The 18,340-nt window shown below is 39.8% G+C and overlaps 1 protein-coding gene across 1 annotated transcript in view; it reads left to right on the top strand.

Annotated features, from left to right (window-relative positions):
- LOC118619213 (ubiquitin conjugation factor E4 B-like) overlaps positions 1–18,130 on the top strand; it is a 51,516-nt gene extending 33,386 nt beyond the window's left edge. Inside the window, 3 exon segments of the mRNA XM_036245939.1 lie at positions 14,498–15,000; positions 15,002–17,337; positions 17,340–18,130. Coding sequence (XP_036101832.1) covers positions 14,498–15,000; positions 15,002–17,337; positions 17,340–18,130 — 3,630 coding nt within the window.
- Positions 18,131–18,340: the final 210 nt, after the last annotated feature.

Here is an 18,340-nt window from a genome sequence, read left to right as displayed (position 1 = left end):
GAGTTCAAAATACTGCTTATAAGGATGCTCAATGAACTCAGTGAGGGCCTCAAGAGCATAAAAAAGTACCAGTCAGAAATGATCGCTGCACAGTTAGAAACGAAGGAGGCTTTAACTGAAATAAAGAATAATTTACATAGCTTCAATAATAGAGTACGTAAATCCAAGGAGCAAACCATCAATTTGGAATATAAGGAAGCAAAAAACACCCAACCAGAACAGCAAAAAGAAAAAAGAATCCAAAAAAATGAGGATAGTGTAAGGAGCCTCTGGGACAACTTCAAGTGTGCCAACGTTCGCATCTTGGGGGTGCCGGAAGGAGAAGAGAGAGAACAAGAAATCAAAAACCTGTTTGAAACAATAATGGCAGAAAACTTTCCTAACTTGGTGAAGGAAATAGACATACAAGTCCAGGAAGCACACAGAGTCCCAAACAAGATGGACCCCAAGAGGCCCACACCAAGACACATCATCATCAAAATGCAAAAGGTTCAAGACAAAGAGAGAATCCTAAACGCAGCAAGAGAAAGGCAGCTAGTTACCTATAAGGGAGTTCCTATTAGGCTGTCAGCTGATTTCTCAAAAGAAACTTTGCAGGCCAGAAGGGAGTGGCAAGAAATATTCAGAGTGATGAAAACCAAGAACCTACAACCAAAATTACTCTATCCTGCAAAGCTGTCATTTAGAATCGATGGACATATAAAAACTTTCCCAGACAAGAAAAAGTTAAAGGAGTTCATCACTACCAAACCGTTATTATATGAAATGATGAAGGGTCTTTTTAAAGAAAAAGATAAAATGTATGAACAAACAAAATGGCAATGAATACATATCTATCAACAGTGGAATCTACAAACAAAATGAACAGGAAGAACAGGAACATTCTCATAGATACAGAGAACATTTTGTTGGTTGCCAGTTGGAAAAGGGGTTGGGGGAATGGATGAAAAAGGTGAAGGGATTAAGAAGTACAAATTGGTTGCTAGACTGACAAACCTCAAAGGGAAAGGGGTTGGGGGGGTGGGAAGAAATAAACCAAAGAACTTATATGCATAACCAATGGACTCGGACAATAGTTTGGGAAAAGGTGGGAGGGGGGCGGGAGTGGGGAGGAGGGGGTCAATGGGGGAAAAATGTGGAACATCTGTAATACATTTTACATCCAACAATAAAGATGTGGGAAAAAAAAATCTTCTGGGGGACTTCAAAGGAAAAATTGACAGCAATACAATTTTAGCAGGGGACTTCAACACCCCATTGACACCACTGGACAGATCCTCTACACAAAAAATTAGCAAGGAAACAGAGACTCTATATGAAGCACTAGACCAAATGGATTTAATAGATACCTACAAAAAATTACACCCCAAAAATACAGAATTCATATTCTTCTCAAGTGCACATGGGACATTCTCAAAGATAGACCACATGATAGGACACAAACTAAATCTCTACAAGTTCAAGAAGATTGAAATCATATCAAGTATCTTCTCAGATCACAATAGCATGAAACTAGAAACCAATTGCAACAAGAACATGCAAAGACATTTGAACACATGGAGGCTATATAGCACGTTATTAAACAATGAATGGGTTACCAAGGAGATCAAGGAAGAAATTGAAAACTTCCTGGACACCAATGAAAATGAACACACAACAACACAAAATCTATGAGATGCAGCAAAAGCAGTTCTGAGAGAGAAGTTCATAGCACTACAGGTCTACCTCAAGAAACAAGAAAAATTTCTATTTGACCGTCTAACCTCGCAACTTAAAGAATTACTCAGCAAACAAAAAGAAAACCCCAGCACAAGTTGAAGGAAAGAAATAGTAAAGATCAAAGCAGAAATAAATGACATAGAGACCAAAAAAAAAAAAACAATTCAAAGGATCAATGGAACAAAGAGCTGGTTTTTCAAAAAGATAAACAAGATTGATGGACCCTTAGGTAGACTTACCAAGAAACAACGAGAAAGAACCCAAATGCACAAAATCAGAAATGAAAAAGGACAAGTAACAACTGACACCACAGAAATACAACAATTGTTAACAGTTACTATGAACAACTATATGGCAACAAATTTGACAATCTAAATGAAATGGACAAATTTCTAGAAATACACAGTCTCCCGAAACTGGACTGGGAAGAGATAGAAAACTTGAACAGACCAATAACAACTAAGGAAATTGAAGAGGTAATCAAGATTCTCCCAGCAAACAAAAGCCCAGGCCCAGATGGCTTCACGGGAAAGTTTTACCGAACATTCAAAGAACTAACATCCATTCTCCTCAAACGATTTCAAAAAATCCAAACTCGTTCTATGAGGCCAGCATAAGTATAATTCCACACCAGAAAAAGACACTACAAATAAAAAAAAACTACAGTCCAATATTCCTGATAAACACAGATGCCAATTTCCTGAACAAAATACTAGCAAAAAAAAATCCAGCAATACATCAAAAAAATCATTCACCATGACCAAGTGGGATTCATCCCAGACATGCAAGGCTGGTACAATATTCGCAAATCAATAAATGTGATACACCACATAAACAAAATGAAGAATAAAAATCACATGATCATATCAATAGATGCTGAAAAAGCATTCGACAAAATCCAACATCCATTTCTGATGAAAATGCTCAGCAATGTGGGAATAGAGGGATCATATTTCGACATAATAAAGGCCATATATGAAAGACCTACAGCCAACATTATACTCAATGGGCAGAAACTATAAACATTTTCCTTAAGAACAGGGACAAGATAAGGATGTCCACTTTCGCCACTCTTATTTAACATAGTACTGGAAGTCTTAGCCACAGCAATCAGACATGAAGAAAGAATAAAAGGGATCAACATTAGAAAGGAGGAAGTGAAATTGTCATTTTTTGCAGATGAGCTGATATTATACATAGAAAACCTAAAGACTCCATCAAAAATCTACTAGACTTAATAAATGAATTTGACAAAGTAGCAGGATACAAAATTAATATCAAGAAATTGATGGAATTCTTATACACCAATGGTGAACTCACAGAAAGAGAAACTAAAGAAACAATCCCACTTACCATTTGTGGCAAAAAAATTAAGATGCCTAGAAATAAACTTAATCAAAGAAGTAAAAAACCTCTTTGCAGAAAACTACAGGACACTGAGAAAAGAAATAGAGGAAGATATAAAAAAGTGGAAGTACATACCTTGTTCATAGATTGAAAAAATTAACATCATTAAAATGTCCATATTACCCAAAGCAATTTATAGATTCAATGCAATGCCATCAAAATACCAACGGCATATCTTACAGAATTAGAACAAATACTTCAAAAGTTCATATGGAACCAAAACAAGGCCCGAATAGCCACAGCAATTTTGAAAAAGAAGGACAAAGTAGGTGAGATCACAATACCAGATATCAGGTTATACCACAAAGCCACTGTAATCAAAACAGCCTGGTACTGGCACAAGAATAGGCATATAGACCACTGTAACAGAATAGAGAACTCGGAAATGAACCCAAGAAAACATGCTCAATTAATATTTGACAAAGGTGGCAAGAGCATACAGTACAGTAAAGACAGCCTCTTTAATAAATGGTGTTGGGAAAATTGGACAACTACATGCAAAAACATGAAACTAGAGCATCAACTTACACCATACATAAGAATAAACTCAAAATGAATAAAAGACTTAAACATGACCCGTGATTCCATAAAAATTCTAGAAGAAAATGTAGGCAACAAAATTTCAGACATCATAAGCAGCAGAATTTTTACTGATACATCACTTAAGGCAACAGAAACAAAGGAAAACATGAACACATGGAACTACATTAAACTAAAAAGCTTCTGCACAGCAAAAGAAACATGGTGTTTCCTCAAAAAATTAAAAATGGAAAGGCAACCCACTGTATGGGAGAACATCATTGCCAATGATACATCAGATAAGGGGTTAATTTCCAAAATATATAGATTACTCATACAACTCAACAAAAGGAAGACAAAGAACCCAATTAAGAAATGGGCAGAGGAACTAGACACCTCTCCAAACAGGACATACAAATGGCCAAGAGACATATGAAGAAATGCTCAAGATCACTAATCATCAGAAAGATGCAAATTAAAATAACAATGAGGTATCGCCTCATACCTGTCAGAATGGCCACCATTAACTAATCATTAAACAACAAGTGTTGGCGGGGGTGTAGAGAAAAGGGGACTCTAGCACACTGCTGGTGGGAATGCAGACTGGTGCAGCCACTATGGAAAACAGTATGGTGTTTCCTCAAAAAATTAAAAATTGAACTGCCATTTGACCCAGTGATCCCACTTCTAGGAATATACCCTAAGAAGCCTGTAACACCAATTGGAAAGAATACATGTACCCCCATGTTTGTAGCAGCACTATTTACAATAGCTAAGATCTGGAAACAGCCCAAATGTTCATCAGTAGACAAATGGATAAAAAGCTGTGGTACATATACACAATAAAGTACTATGCAGCTGTAAGAAAGAAGGATCTTGTATCTTTTGAGACGACATGGAGGGACCTGGAAAGTATTATCCTAAGTGAAACAAGCCAAGCAGAAAAAGACAAATACGACATGATCTCACTTATATATGGAATATAATGAATATAACAGTCTGAGGAATAGGGTAGACCCAGAAACACGGAAGTAGGGTACAGACTGACAACCCTCAGAAGAGGGGGTGGTGGGGGTGGGAAGAGATAAACCACAGAACTTACATGCATTTATGCATAGCCAATGGACATGGACAACAAAGCTGGGGACGGGGCACGGGGGATGGGAGGAGGGTGTCAATGGGGTAAAAAAGGAGAAACATTTGTAACAAAAATAAAATTTAAATATTAAAAATTAAAATAAATAAATAAATAAAATTTTTAAAAAGAATCTTTTTTCAGAGGCAACAATTAAGATTCTAAAAAAAAAAAAAAAAGTATAACAGGACCTACAGGTTTTCCTGACCCAGCTTCAAATCTGCTCAACAAGTGCATTATAACCCTATCTGTATTTGTACCGATGAGGAAAGCCAGAGGGAACACTTCAGTCTACAGTCAAAAGTGCTGGTCCATAATTAAAATGCAAAATGTCAAAGACAAAGAGAGAATTTTTGAAGCAGCAAGAGAAAAGCAGATAGTTACCTACAAGGGAGCTCAGATAAGACTATCAGTTGATTTCTCAAAAGAAACTTTGCAGGCCAGAAGGAAGTGGCAAGAAATATTCAAAGTAATAAAAATCAAGGACCTACAGCCAAGATTACTCTATCCTGCAAAGTTATCATTTAGAATTGAAGGACATATAAAGTGCTTCCTAGATGAGGAAAAGCTAAAGGAGTTTATCACCACCAAACCAGTATTACAAGAAATGTTGAAGGGTCTTTTTGAAAAAGATCAAAAATATGAACAATAAAATGGCAATAAATACATATCTATCAACAAATGAATCTACAAACAAAATGAAACGCCAGAATAGAAGCAGACTCATAGATACAGAAAAACTTTTGTTGGTTGCCAGATGAGAGGGGGTTGGGAGATGGGCAAAAAATGGTGATTGGATTAAGAACAACAAACTGGTTGTTAGATGGATGAACTTTAGAGGGAAGGGGATGGGGGAGGGGGGTGATAAACCTAAGAACTTATATGCATATATGGATAACCAATGAACACAGACAATAGTGTGGGGAAGAGGGAGTTCATGAGGGTAAAGGGAAGACATCTGTAATACTTTCAATGATAAACAAATTTTAAAAGAAAAAAAAATAATGCTTATAAGGATGCTCAATAAACTTAGTGCGAACATCAATGAACTTAGTGAGGGCCTCAAGAGCATAAAAAAGGAGCAGTCAGAAATGAAGAAGGCACTAACTGAAATAAAGAATAATTTATACAGCCCTGGTCAGTTTGGCTCAGCGGTTAGAGTGTTGGCTTGTGGTCCAAAGAGACCCAGGTTCAGTTCCCTCTAAGGGCACATACCTCAGCTGCAGTTTGTCTCCGGCCCTGGTTGGGTTGTGTGGAAGGCAGCCACTCAATGTGTCCCTTTTACATGAATGATTCTCTCTCTCTCTCTCTTCCTCTCTCTCCCTCCCACTCTATATGAACAAAAAAAATGTTCTTGGGTGAGGATTTAAAAAAAAGAAGAAGAATTTACACAGATTCAATGGTAGAGTAGGTGAAGCCAAGAAGCAAACTATCAATTTGGAATATAAAGAAGCAAAAAAAACACTCAATCAGAACAGCAAAAAGAAAAAAGAATCCAAAAAAAATTAAGAGAGTGTAAGGAGCCTCTGGGACAACTTCAAGCATGCCAACATTCGCATCTTGGGGGTACCAGAAGGAGAAGAGAGAGAACAAGAAATCAAAAACCTATTTGAAACAATAATGGCAGAAAACTTTCCTAACTTGGTGAAGGAAACAGACATACAAGTCCAGGAAGCACAGAGAGTCCCAAACAAGATGGACCCCAAGAGGCACACACCAATACACATCATCGTCAAAATGCAAAAGGTTCAAGACAAAGAGAGAATCTTAAAAGCAGCAAGAGAAAAGCAGTTAGTTCCCTACAAGGGAGTTTCCACAAGGCTTTCAGCTGATTTCTCAGACCAGAAGGGAGTGGCAAGAAATATTCAGAGTGATGTAAAGTAAGAACTTACAACCAAGATTACTCTATCCTGCAAAGCTGTAATTTAGAATCAATTGCCATATAAAAAGTTTCCCAAACAAGAAAAAGCTAAAGGAGTTCATCACCACCAAATCATTATTATATGAAATGTTGAAGGGTCTTCTTGAAGAAAAAGATAAAATATATGAACAAAAAAAAAATGGCAATGAATACATAGTTATCAACAATTGCATCTACAAACAAAATGAACAAGCAGAACAGAAACATTCTCATAGATACAGAGAACATTTTATTGGTTGCCAGATGGGAGGGGAGATGGGGGAATGGGTAAAAAAGGTGAAGGGATTAAGAAGTACAAATTGGTTGCTAGATTGACAAACCTCAAAGGGAAGGGGGTTTGGGGGTGGGAAAAAATAAACCAAAGAACTTATATGCATATATGCATAACCAATGGACACAGACAACAGTGTGGGAAAAGGCAGGAGGGGGGCGGGAGTGGGGAGGAGGGGGTCAGTGGGGGAAGAATGAGGAACATCTGTAATATATTCAACAATAAAAATATTTAAAAAAATAATAAAATAAAATAAGGAACTGCCTGGGGTTCTGGATGCCTCAGGATTCCTCAGCCTTAGTTCCCACTGGTTTTATGGTCAGAGGTAATGGGGACTTCTCTTCTGGCACTGGAACACAGAGCTGGGGGGCCTCATATAGAACTGGGATTCCTTGATCTTTGAAAAGGACCTTCACACTGAGGTATTCTTATTGATTTTTATCTGCCACTCATGGGTGTGGGACCAGCCCATTCTCGCCTCTGCCCCTCTTACCAGTCTTGATGTAGCTTCTTTAATTTTGTAGTTGTAGGACTTCCATTCAGCTTGATGTCAGGCAGTTCTGAATGATGATTGTTCTGTAGTTTAGTTGTAATTTTGATATGATTGTGGGAGGAGGTGAGACTGCATTTAACTACACTGCCATCTTGACCAGAAGTCGACAGGATTTATCTTTTATTTAAGTTCTTTTATGCGAAGTAAAAGGATAGTTCTGATTTCTACATGACTTCTTACCACAGTCTCTTTTATAGTGCCCTTTAAATCATGATTCTGCATCTTTGTATATGCTAGATATGCAAATAAGAAGACAAAATGTTTTCCTCAATCTCATGTTTTGCTGAAGCTCTCTGAGTTGGAGCTTTCTTCTGCGTGATTGCCACATGTGTCTTCTGGTTTACCTTGTTTTATTCAACTGAGCCTTACAGTACTAAACTTTTTTACATAAAAATCAAGGCATGTTCTTATCACCCTTTCTAGCTTCACTCCATGGGGTGGTTCTTTCCCAAAAATGCCCTGCTTAGGGTCCCTAAGAAATATTTGAACGCCCATGTTTATGGTAGAATTATTCACAATAGTTCAAAGGTGTAACAATTCAGGTGTCCATTGACAAATGAGTGGATAAATAAAATGCAGTCTATATATACAATGAGGAGTTATTCAGCCTTTAAAGGTAAGAGAATTCTGAGTCATACTACAATGTGGATAAACCTTGAGGACATTATGCTAAGTAAAATAAGCCAGACACAAAAAAGACAAATACCGTATGATTCCACTTATTGAGGTTCTTGGAGTAGTTAATGTCAGAGACAGAGATAAAATGGTGGTTGTCAGGGGCTAGGAAAGGGTGCATGGGGAGTTAGTGTTTAATGTATACAGAGTTTCAGTTTGGGAAGATAACAAGAGTTCTTCAGATGTGAATGTACTTAATGCCACTGAACTCTTCACTTAAAATGGTTACTATGAGCACTAGCTTGGTGGCTCAGTTAGTTGGAGCATCATCCTGTACACCAAAAGGTTGTAGGTTTGATACCCAGTCAGGGCACATACCTGGATTGCATGCACCATCCCTTGTTGGCGCACATGCAGGAAGCAACAAATCAATGTTTCTCTCTCCCTCTCTCTCTCTCCCTACCCCCCTAACCCTTTTCCCTTCCTCTCTCTCTAAAAACAGTAAATATATCCTCAGGTGAGGATTAAATATATGGTTCAGATAACAAATTTTTTGTTATATGTATTTTATCATAAAAACTTTTAAAATTATTTAAATGCCCTACATTAAAGTAGATTTTTCTCTTGAAAGCAGGGTTCTCAAATCTGGTCCTTGAAAAAAAAAAAAAAAAAAACTGGAGGAAGGACTGTACCTAAGTCAAACAGTTTAGTGGTGATGTAAGGATTTAACCTGGGCTCCAGAATTCCCATGTCTCCTGCACTTTGCTGCCCCTCTCATGATGTACATTCAAACAGGCTCTTGTGTGCACAGAATCTTCTGGAAGTTCTCTCCAAAAACTGTGAGCAGAATTTTACTGAGTTTTGACATCTCTTTCTCAGATTCAGAGAGTGCTGAACACTGTGACTAACATTGGAAAAAGGGCCCTGAACACTCTTCCCCATTTAACTTTCATACACTTATACTTCTGTTTATAATCTGTTCTTTTCCAGTTAACTCATCACTATATATAGTGTTTTATGCCATTAAATGGTCTTCTAAAACATTTCTTAATTGTTGAATAGCATTTCATTGTATGAATGCAAAATATATTATTTAATAATTTTTTCCAGATTGTGGCTGTTTCTAACTTTTTGCTATTATAATTGCCCCTACAGGGACACAATTGTAGCTAAATCTTGACTCAATTATTACCTTGGAATAAATTACTAGAATTGCAATTGTTGGTTTGAAAACTATGTACATTTTAAAAGCTTTTGATACATTTTGCCAAATTGCCCTCCTAAAAATGTTCTACAAATGTGTACTCAGACCAGCAGGGTTTGCAAGTCCTCATTTCCCTATACACACCCCAACACTGAACATTATCTTTTTTGTTTTCCACATCTCTTGCCAATTATGCTGGTTAGGGGAAAAAAAAAAATGTTTTTTAATTTGCATTTCTATGATCTCTGGGAATGTTGAACACTTATCATATATTTATTAGCCACTTGTGGTTTCATCTTTTGTTTGCATCCTTTTTCCATTTTCCCATGGAGGTGCCAAGCATCTCCTTAGTGATTTATAAAAGCTGTAAGTGTACTTGCTTTTCTGAAGTAAGGCCCAGCTGTGCTGCCTCCCTCACTGGTTGCCATGCAGATGTGCTGCTGGTGGTGGTGGGGCAGTCTTTATGGCCACAGATGACCAAGTATCAGAGAGAAGAAAGTGGAAAATGTTACCATGGTGATATCCAAGTGGGGCCTAGCTCACCTCCCACACATTGAGTAGCTTTCCTCCTCACAGTGCTAAGGGCCTGGGCACATGCTTTGGAGGCTGCAGGGAAGGAAATGGAGGGTTGCCCACATCCTAAGACAGCCCAAGTAAAACTTGTCTGCACAGTAATGACTGAGATGTAATACAGAGATGCATGATAAAATTAAAGAAGAAAACCTGCTCATGACAAACTTAAAAATCATATACATGGCCAAAGCAGACAATATGGAATATAATAAATAATTATTGTATTTTAAACATTGAAATTGTTTTGTGATTGTGTAATGGTGGTGCATTATTTGTGCAAAGTCTATTTATTTATTTATTTATTTATTTATTTATTTATTTATTTTATTCATTAATTTATTTGTAATAAATAATTCTCTTTTTTCCCCCATTGACACCTTCCTCCTGATCCCCCCTTCCCCAGCATAGTTCTCTATGTCCATTGATTACCCATACATGCATATAAATTCTGTGGTGTAATTCTCCCCACTCCCCACCCCCTCTTCTGAGGTTTGTCCATCTCTATCCCACATCCATGTCTCTGGGTCCATTCTGTTCATCAGTTTGTTTTGTTCATTATATTCCACAAATAAATGAGATCAGGTGTTATTTGTCTCTCTCTAATTGCCTAATTTTTTTAGCATAATACTCTCCAGGTTCTTTCATGCCATCTCAAAAAAATAAGAGATCTTTCTTTCTTACAGCTGCATAGTACTCCATTGTGCATATGTACCACTGCTCTTTTATCTATTTATCTACTGATAAACACGTGTGCTGTTTCCAGAACTTAGCAACTATAAATAATGCTGCCATGAACATAGGGGTACATATATTTTTTATTGGTGTTTTAGGATTCTTGGGATATATTTCTAGAAGTGGGATCACTGGATAAAATGGCAGTTTAATTTTTAATTTTTTGACAAAACAATATTTTTTTTCCACAGTGGCTGAACCAGTCTGCTTTCCCACCAGCAGTGTACTAGACATTCCTTTTCTTCACACCCTCACCAACATTTGTTGTTCAATGTCCGATAGTCTTCTGAGAACAGGTCCTTTACTATTTTGGTTAAGTTTGTTCCTAGGTATCTTAAGTTATTTTGCCACAATGGTAAATGAATTTTTTTTTTTTTTTAGTTTCTCTTTCTGTGAATTCATTATTGGTGTATAAGAATGACATCAATTTTTTAATGTTAAATTTGTATCCTGCTACTTTACCAAATTTGTTTATTAGCTTTAGTGGGTTTTTGAAAGAGTCTTTAGGGTTTTCTATATACAATATAATGTACTCTGCAGATAATGACAGTTTCACTTCCTCCAATCCAATTTTGATCCCCTTTATTGTTCCTTCTTGTCTGACTGTGGTGGCTAAGACATCCAGTACTATGTAAAATAAGAGTGGCAAACGTGGGCATCTCTGTCTTGTTCCTGTTCTTTAAAAAAATGCTTTTAGTTTTGGCCCATTGAGTATGATGTTGACTGTAGGTTTCATATATGGCCTTTATTAAGTCAAAATACAATCCCTCTATTCCAACATTGCTGAGCATTTTTATCAGAAATCGGTGCTGAATTTTGTTGAATACATTTTCTGAATCTATTGATATAATCATATGGTTTTTATCTTTCATTTTGTTTATGTGGTGTATAACAATTATTTATTTGATAATAGTGTACCAGCCTTTCATCCCTGGGATGAATTCCACTTGGTAAAAGTGAATAATTGCTTTGGTATGTTGCTGGATTCAATTTGCTACTATTTTGTTAAGAATTTTGGCATCTATGAAAAAGCCTTCAACAAAATCCAGCATCCATTTCTGATAAAAACGCTCAGCAGTGTGGGAATAGAGGGATCATAACTAGACATAATAAAGGCCATATATGAAAGACCTACAGCCAACATCATACTCAATAGGCAAAAACTAAAAGCATTTCCCTTAAGAACAGGAACAAGGCAAGGATGCCCACATTCGCCACTCTTATTTAACATAGTACTGGAAGTCTTAGCCACAGCAATCAGACAGGAAGAAAAAATAAAAGGGATCCAAATTGGAAAGGAGGAAGTGAAACTGTCATTATTTGCAGATGTCATTATTTACATGATACTATATGTAGAAAACCCCAAAGACTCCAACAAACATTTACTAGACTTAATAAATGAATTTGGCAAAGTAGCAGGATACAAAATTAATGTCAAAAAATCGATGGCATTCTTATACACCAATGATGAACTCACAGAAAGAGAAACTAAGAAAGCAATCCCATTTACCATTGCGGAAAAAAAATTAAGATACCTAGGAATAAACTTAACCAAAGAAATAAAGGACCGATTCGCAGAAAACTACAGGTCATTGAAAAAAAAAATAGAGGAAGATATAAAAAACTGGAAGCACATACCCTGTCCATGGATTGGGAGAATTAACATCATTAAAATGTCCATATTACCCAAAGCAATCTATAAATTCAATGCAATCCCCATCAAAATACCAACGGCATACTTCACAGAATTAGAACAAGTACTTCAAAAGTTTATATGGAACCAAAAAAGACCTCAAATAGCCACAGCAATCTTGAAAAAGAAGAACAAAGTTGGAGGTATTACATTACCAGATTTCAGGCTATACTTCAAAGCCACCGTAATCAAAACAGCCTGGTACAGGCACAAGAACAGGCATATAGACCAGTGGAACAGAACAGAGAACCCAGTAATGGACCCAAGGCAATATGCTCAATTAATATTTGACAAAGGTGGAAAGAGCATACAGTGGAGTAAGGACAGCCTCTTTAATAAATGGTGCTGGGAAAATTGGACAGCTACATGCAGAAAAATGAAACTAGACCATCAACTTACACCCTACACAAGAATAAACTCAAAATGGATAAAAGACTAATGTGACCCATGAATCCATAAAAATCCTAGAAGAAACTGTAGGCAACAAAATTTCAGATATCATATGCAGCAGAATTTTCACTGATACATCACCTAAGGCAATAGAAACAAAGGAGAAAATGAACACATGGGACTATATCAAACTCAAAAGCTTCTGCACAGTGAAAGATACAATCATCAAAATGGAAAGGCAACCCACTGTATGGGAGAGCATAATTGCCAATGATATATCAGATAAGGGGTGTATTACCAATATATAGAGAGTGCTCATACACCTAACAAAGGGAAGCCAAAGAACCCAATTAAAAAATGTGCAAAGGAACTAAATAGACACCTCTCCAGAAAGAACATACAAATGGTTAAGAGACATATGGAGAAATGCTCATCATCACTAATCATCAGAGAGATGCAAATTAAAACAACAATGAGGTATCACTTCACACCTGTCAGAATGGCCGCCATCAACAAATCATCAAACAACAAGTGTTGGCGAGGGTGTGGAGAAAAGGGGACTCTAGCACACTGCTGGTGGGAATGCAGACTGGTGCAGCCACTATGGAAAACAGTATGGTGTTTCCTCAAAAAAATTAAAAATTGAACTGTCATTTGACCCAGTGATCCCACTTCTAGGAATATACCCTAAGAAGCCTGAAACACCAATGGAAAGAATACATGTACCCCCATGTTTGTAGCAGCACTATTTACAATAGCTAAGATCTGGAAACAGCCCAAATGTCCATCAATAGAATAGTGGATAAAAAAGCAGTGGTACATATACACAATGGAGTACTATGCAGCTGTAAGAAAGAAAGATCTCTTATCCTTTGAGACTACATAGAGGTACCTGGAAAGTATCATTCTAAGTAAAACAAACCAAACAGAGAAAGACAAGTATCATATGATCTCACCTATTTATGGAATATAATGAACATAACAGTCTGAGGAATGGGGCAGTCCCAGAGACGTGGAAGTGGGGTACAGACTGACAATCCCCAGAAGAGGGGATGGTGGGGGAGAGATAAACCACAGAACTTATATGCATGTATGGATGAACAGTGGACATGGACAACAAACTGGGGACAGGGCAGGGAGGGATGGGGAGGGGGTAATCAGTGGGGGGAAAAGAAACATCTGTAACAAAAATTAATTAATAAAAAAGAGAAAAAAAGAATTTTGGCATCTATATTCATCAAAAATATTGGCTCACAGTTTTATTTCTTTGTAGTGTCTTTTTGTGGTTTTGGAATTAAAATTATATCAGCCTCATAAACAAGTTTGGAAGTCTTTCTTCTTGTTGGATATTTTGGAATAGTTTAAAGAGATTGGGTGTTAGGCAGCTGCCGCGCCGCCACAACCACGAAGACACACCAGGCTTGGGGCACGAGGCTAGCTGGAGACCAAGCTCCCTAGTCTGGGTAACCTGGGAAACAGTGGGTAGTTAAGTGGCACCATAAGATAACCCTGTCGCAGCAGCAGTGGTGGCCAAAGGAGGCTGCTCAGGGTACAAGCAGCTGTAGGAGTCGCTGGGGCAATCGGAGTGACCGACACCAAGGCAGCTCAGTGCCTCTCGTGTTTTTATTTTTTAACCTCTGACTATGCAATTCTGAAACCTCCCCCATTCGGGGGACCAGACAGCCCAACAGACACTTTCCATTCTCCTCCCGCCCTGGTCTCAAGAACAGAAGGTTCTCTCCCTAATGCCTTTCACCATTAAGAGGAAAGCGATAGAGGAGCTGAGCCTGATGAGATCCGACGGAGGCGCCTCGCTCAACTTGCTGGTGGACAGACTTCCCAGCCGACCACACCGCTTACCTCTCCCAAGAGAGAGAACCCTCCGGGGCCTCCTCTAGCAGTGTCAGCCCCAGGCCCCTCCCAGAGTCTTGGTCTCAATGTCCACAACATGACCCCAGCTACCTCCCCAATAGGTGCATCAGGAGTAGCCCATTGAAGCCAGAGCAGTGAAGGAGTCAGTTCTCTCAGCAGCTCACCCTCCAATAGACTTGAAACACAATCTCAGTCTCTCTCATGTTCCCAGAGCATGGATATTGATAGCGTCTCTTGTGAGAAAAGCATCTCCCAGGTGGATGTGGATTCAGGAATTGAAAATATGGAAGTTGATGAAAATGAGCGAAAAGAAAAAAGGAACCTGAGCGACAAGGAGCTGTCATCGGGTTCTGAAGAACAGGCTTTACAGCTGGTCTGTAAGATCTTTTGTGTCTCCGAAGGACTGGGACAGAGACATCATTTTTCTTTCTTCTCTTTCTGCACAATTTAAGCAGAACCCAAAAGAAGTGTTCTCTGATTTTAAGGACTTGATTGGCCAGATTTTAATGGAAGTGCTAATGATGTCTACTCAGACTCGAGATGAAAACCCATTTGCCAGTCTGACAGCCACTTCACAGCCAATTGCAGTGGCAGCTCGGTCACCAGACAGAAATCTCACGCTAAATACTGGCTCCAATCCAGGAACAAGTCCCATGTTCTGCACTGTGGGTTCCTTCGGTGCCAGCTCTTTGTCTAGTTTGGGAGCCTCTGGTGGGGCAAGTACTTCGGATTCCTACAGTGACCATTTCGCCATTGAGACCTGCAAGGAGACAGATATGCTGAACTACCTCATTGAGTGTTTTGACCGAGTTGGAATAGAGGGAAAAAAAGCACCAAAGATGTGCAGCCAGCCAGGAGTCAGCCAGTTTCTGAGCAACATCCGCTCACAGTGCATATCCCATACTGCATTAGTACTCCAAGGTTCCCTCACACAACCAAGGTCCATGCAGCAGCCATCCTTCCTAGTGCCGTATATGTTGTGTAGAAATCTCCCATATGGCTTTATTCAAGAACTGGTGATAACCACTCACCAGGATGAAGAAGTATTCAAGCAGATCTTTATCCCCATTTTACAAGGCCTGGCTCTTGCTGCCAAAGAGTGCTCCCTTGATAGTGACTACTTCAAATATCTCCTCATGGCTTTGGGTGAGCTCTGTGAAACCAAGTTTGGGAAGACACACCCTGTGTGCAATTTGGTCGCCTCTTTGCCATTGTGGTTGCCTAAGTCCCTAAGCCCTGGCTCCGGGCGGGAGCTGCAGAGACTCTCTTATTTGGGGGCTTTCTTTAGCTTCTCAGTCTTCACAGAAGATGATGCTAAAGTGGTTGAAAAGTATTTCTCAGGGCCTGCTATTACCCTGAAAAATACGCACGTGGTTAGCCAATCATTGCAGCATTACTTGGAGCTGGGAAGGAAAGAGCTTTTCAAGATTCTGCATAGTATTTTGTTAAACGGTGAAACCCGTGAGGCTGCCCTTGGTTACATGGCAGCTGTCGTCAATGCCAATATGAAAAAAGCACAGATGCAGACAGATGATAGATTGGTTTCTACAGATGGATTTATGCTGAATTTTCTCTGGGTGCTGCAGCAGCTAAGTACAAAGATCAAGTTAGAGACAGTTGACCCCTCGTATATATTCCACCCAAAGTGTCGGATTACTCTGCCCACTGATGAGACCAGAGTGAACACGACAATGGAGGATGTGAACGACTGGCTGATGGAACTTTATGGAGATCAGCCTCCATTTTCTGAGCCGAAATTCCCTACGGAATGCTTCTTCCTTACCCTGCACGCCCACCACCTCTCCATTCTGCCGAGTTGCCGTCGCTATATCCGCAGACTCTGGGCCATCCGGGAGCTCAATAGAACCGTAGAAGATTTGAAAAATAATGAAAGCCAATGGAAAGATTCCCCACTGGTAACTAGACACCGCAAAATGCTGAAGCGATGCAGAACTCAGCTTAAGAAACTAGTATGATGCAAGGCCTGTGCTGATGCTGGTTTACTTGAGGAGAGCTTCCTGAGAAGATGTCTGAATATTTATGGCCTTCTCATTCAGCTGCTGCTCCGCATCCTGGACCCTGCCTATCCCGATGTAACACTGCCTTTCGGTTCAGACGTCCCCAAGGCGTTTGCAGCATTGCCTGAGTTTTATGTAGAAGATGTTGCTGAATTTTTATTTTTTATTGTACAATACTCGCCTCAGGTGCTCTATGAGCCCTGCACTCAGGGTATTGTGATGTTCCTCGTTGTGATGTTGTGCAACCAGAACTACATCCAAAATCCATACCTGGTGGCCAAACTGGTAGAAGTCATGTTTATGACCAACCCTGCTGTCCAGCCACAAACCCAGAAGTTTTTTGAAATGATTGAGAACCATCCTCTCTCCACCAAATTATTGGTCCCTTCCTGGATGAAGTTTTATAAAGATGTCGAGCACACCGGAGCTACCTGTGAGTTCTATGACAAGTTCACCATTCGCTATCACATTAGCACCATTTTTAAAAGCCTTTGGCAAAACATAGCTCACCACGGCTCTTTCATGGAGGAGTTCAATTCTGGGAAGCAGTTCGTTCCCTATATAAACATGCTGATCAACGACACGACGTTTTTGCTCGATGAAAGTCTGGAGTCCCTGAAGCAGATCCACGAAGTGCAGGAGGAGATGAAGAACAAAGAGCAGTGGGAGCAGCTGCCCCAGGCCCAGCAGCAGGCCCGTCCGTCTCAGCTTGCTCAGCTTCCTATCTCGCCCTGGCCACGGAAACCGTGGACATGTTCCACATTTTCACGAAGCAGGTCCAGAAGCCATTCCTCAGACCGGAACTTGGACCCCAATTGACTGCAATGCTGAACTTTAATCTTCAGCAACTCTGTGGTCCCAAGTGCCGGGACCTGAAAGTTGAAAACCCTGAGAAATACGGCTTTGAATCAAAGAAGCTGTTGGACCAACTAACTGATATTTACTTGCAGCTGGACTGTGCGAGGTTCGTGAAAGCCATTGCTGATGACCAGAGATCCTACAGCAAAGAGTTGTTCGAGGAAGTCATTTCGAAGATGCAGAAGGCAGGAATCAAGTCCACAATCACGATAGAGAAGTTCAAGCTTCTCGCCGAGAAGGTGGAGGAGATAGTGGCCAAGAACACACAGGCCGAGATGGACTACAACGACGCGCCGGATGAGTTCCGAGACCCTCTGATGGACACCCTGATGACTGACCCAATGCGGCTGCCCTCCGGCACCATCATGGACTGCTCCATCATTCTGCGGCACCTGCCGAACTCCCCCACGGACCCCTTCAACCGGCAGACGCTGACTGAGAGCATGCTGGAGCCAGTGCCAGAACTGAAAGAGCAGATTCACGCCTGGATGCGGGAGAAACAGAACACCATTAACCGTCCCCTCGCCCAGCTGGGCAGGCAGGCGCAGCATCGGTGGCGAAAATGCTCTTCACACGCAGAGGCCAAACGTGGCAGAGACACCGAGAGCCCACCCACCGCGACCAAATGGTGGCCGTCTGAAAGGACATGAGTGAGAAGAGGAGCCCGATTCCTGTACATATATTTAATTGGCAAACGTGGTCAAAAGCTTGAGGGACACATTTTATGATTGGTTGCTTGTGTAATGAAGCATGTCCTTCACGTGTCACAATTTGGGCTATTGCAGCGGAAGTTTTTTAGTGATTGATAATGAATGTGTCTGGGCAGCATCCCCTCCATTTTTTTTTTCTTTTTTCCCCCT

Source organism: Molossus molossus, unplaced genomic scaffold, assembly GCF_014108415.1.
Source record: "Molossus molossus isolate mMolMol1 unplaced genomic scaffold, mMolMol1.p scaffold_m16_p_6, whole genome shotgun sequence".
NCBI classification, from domain to species: Eukaryota; Metazoa; Chordata; class Mammalia; order Chiroptera; family Molossidae; genus Molossus; species Molossus molossus.
This window is presented reverse-complemented; position numbering and strand designations above follow the sequence as displayed.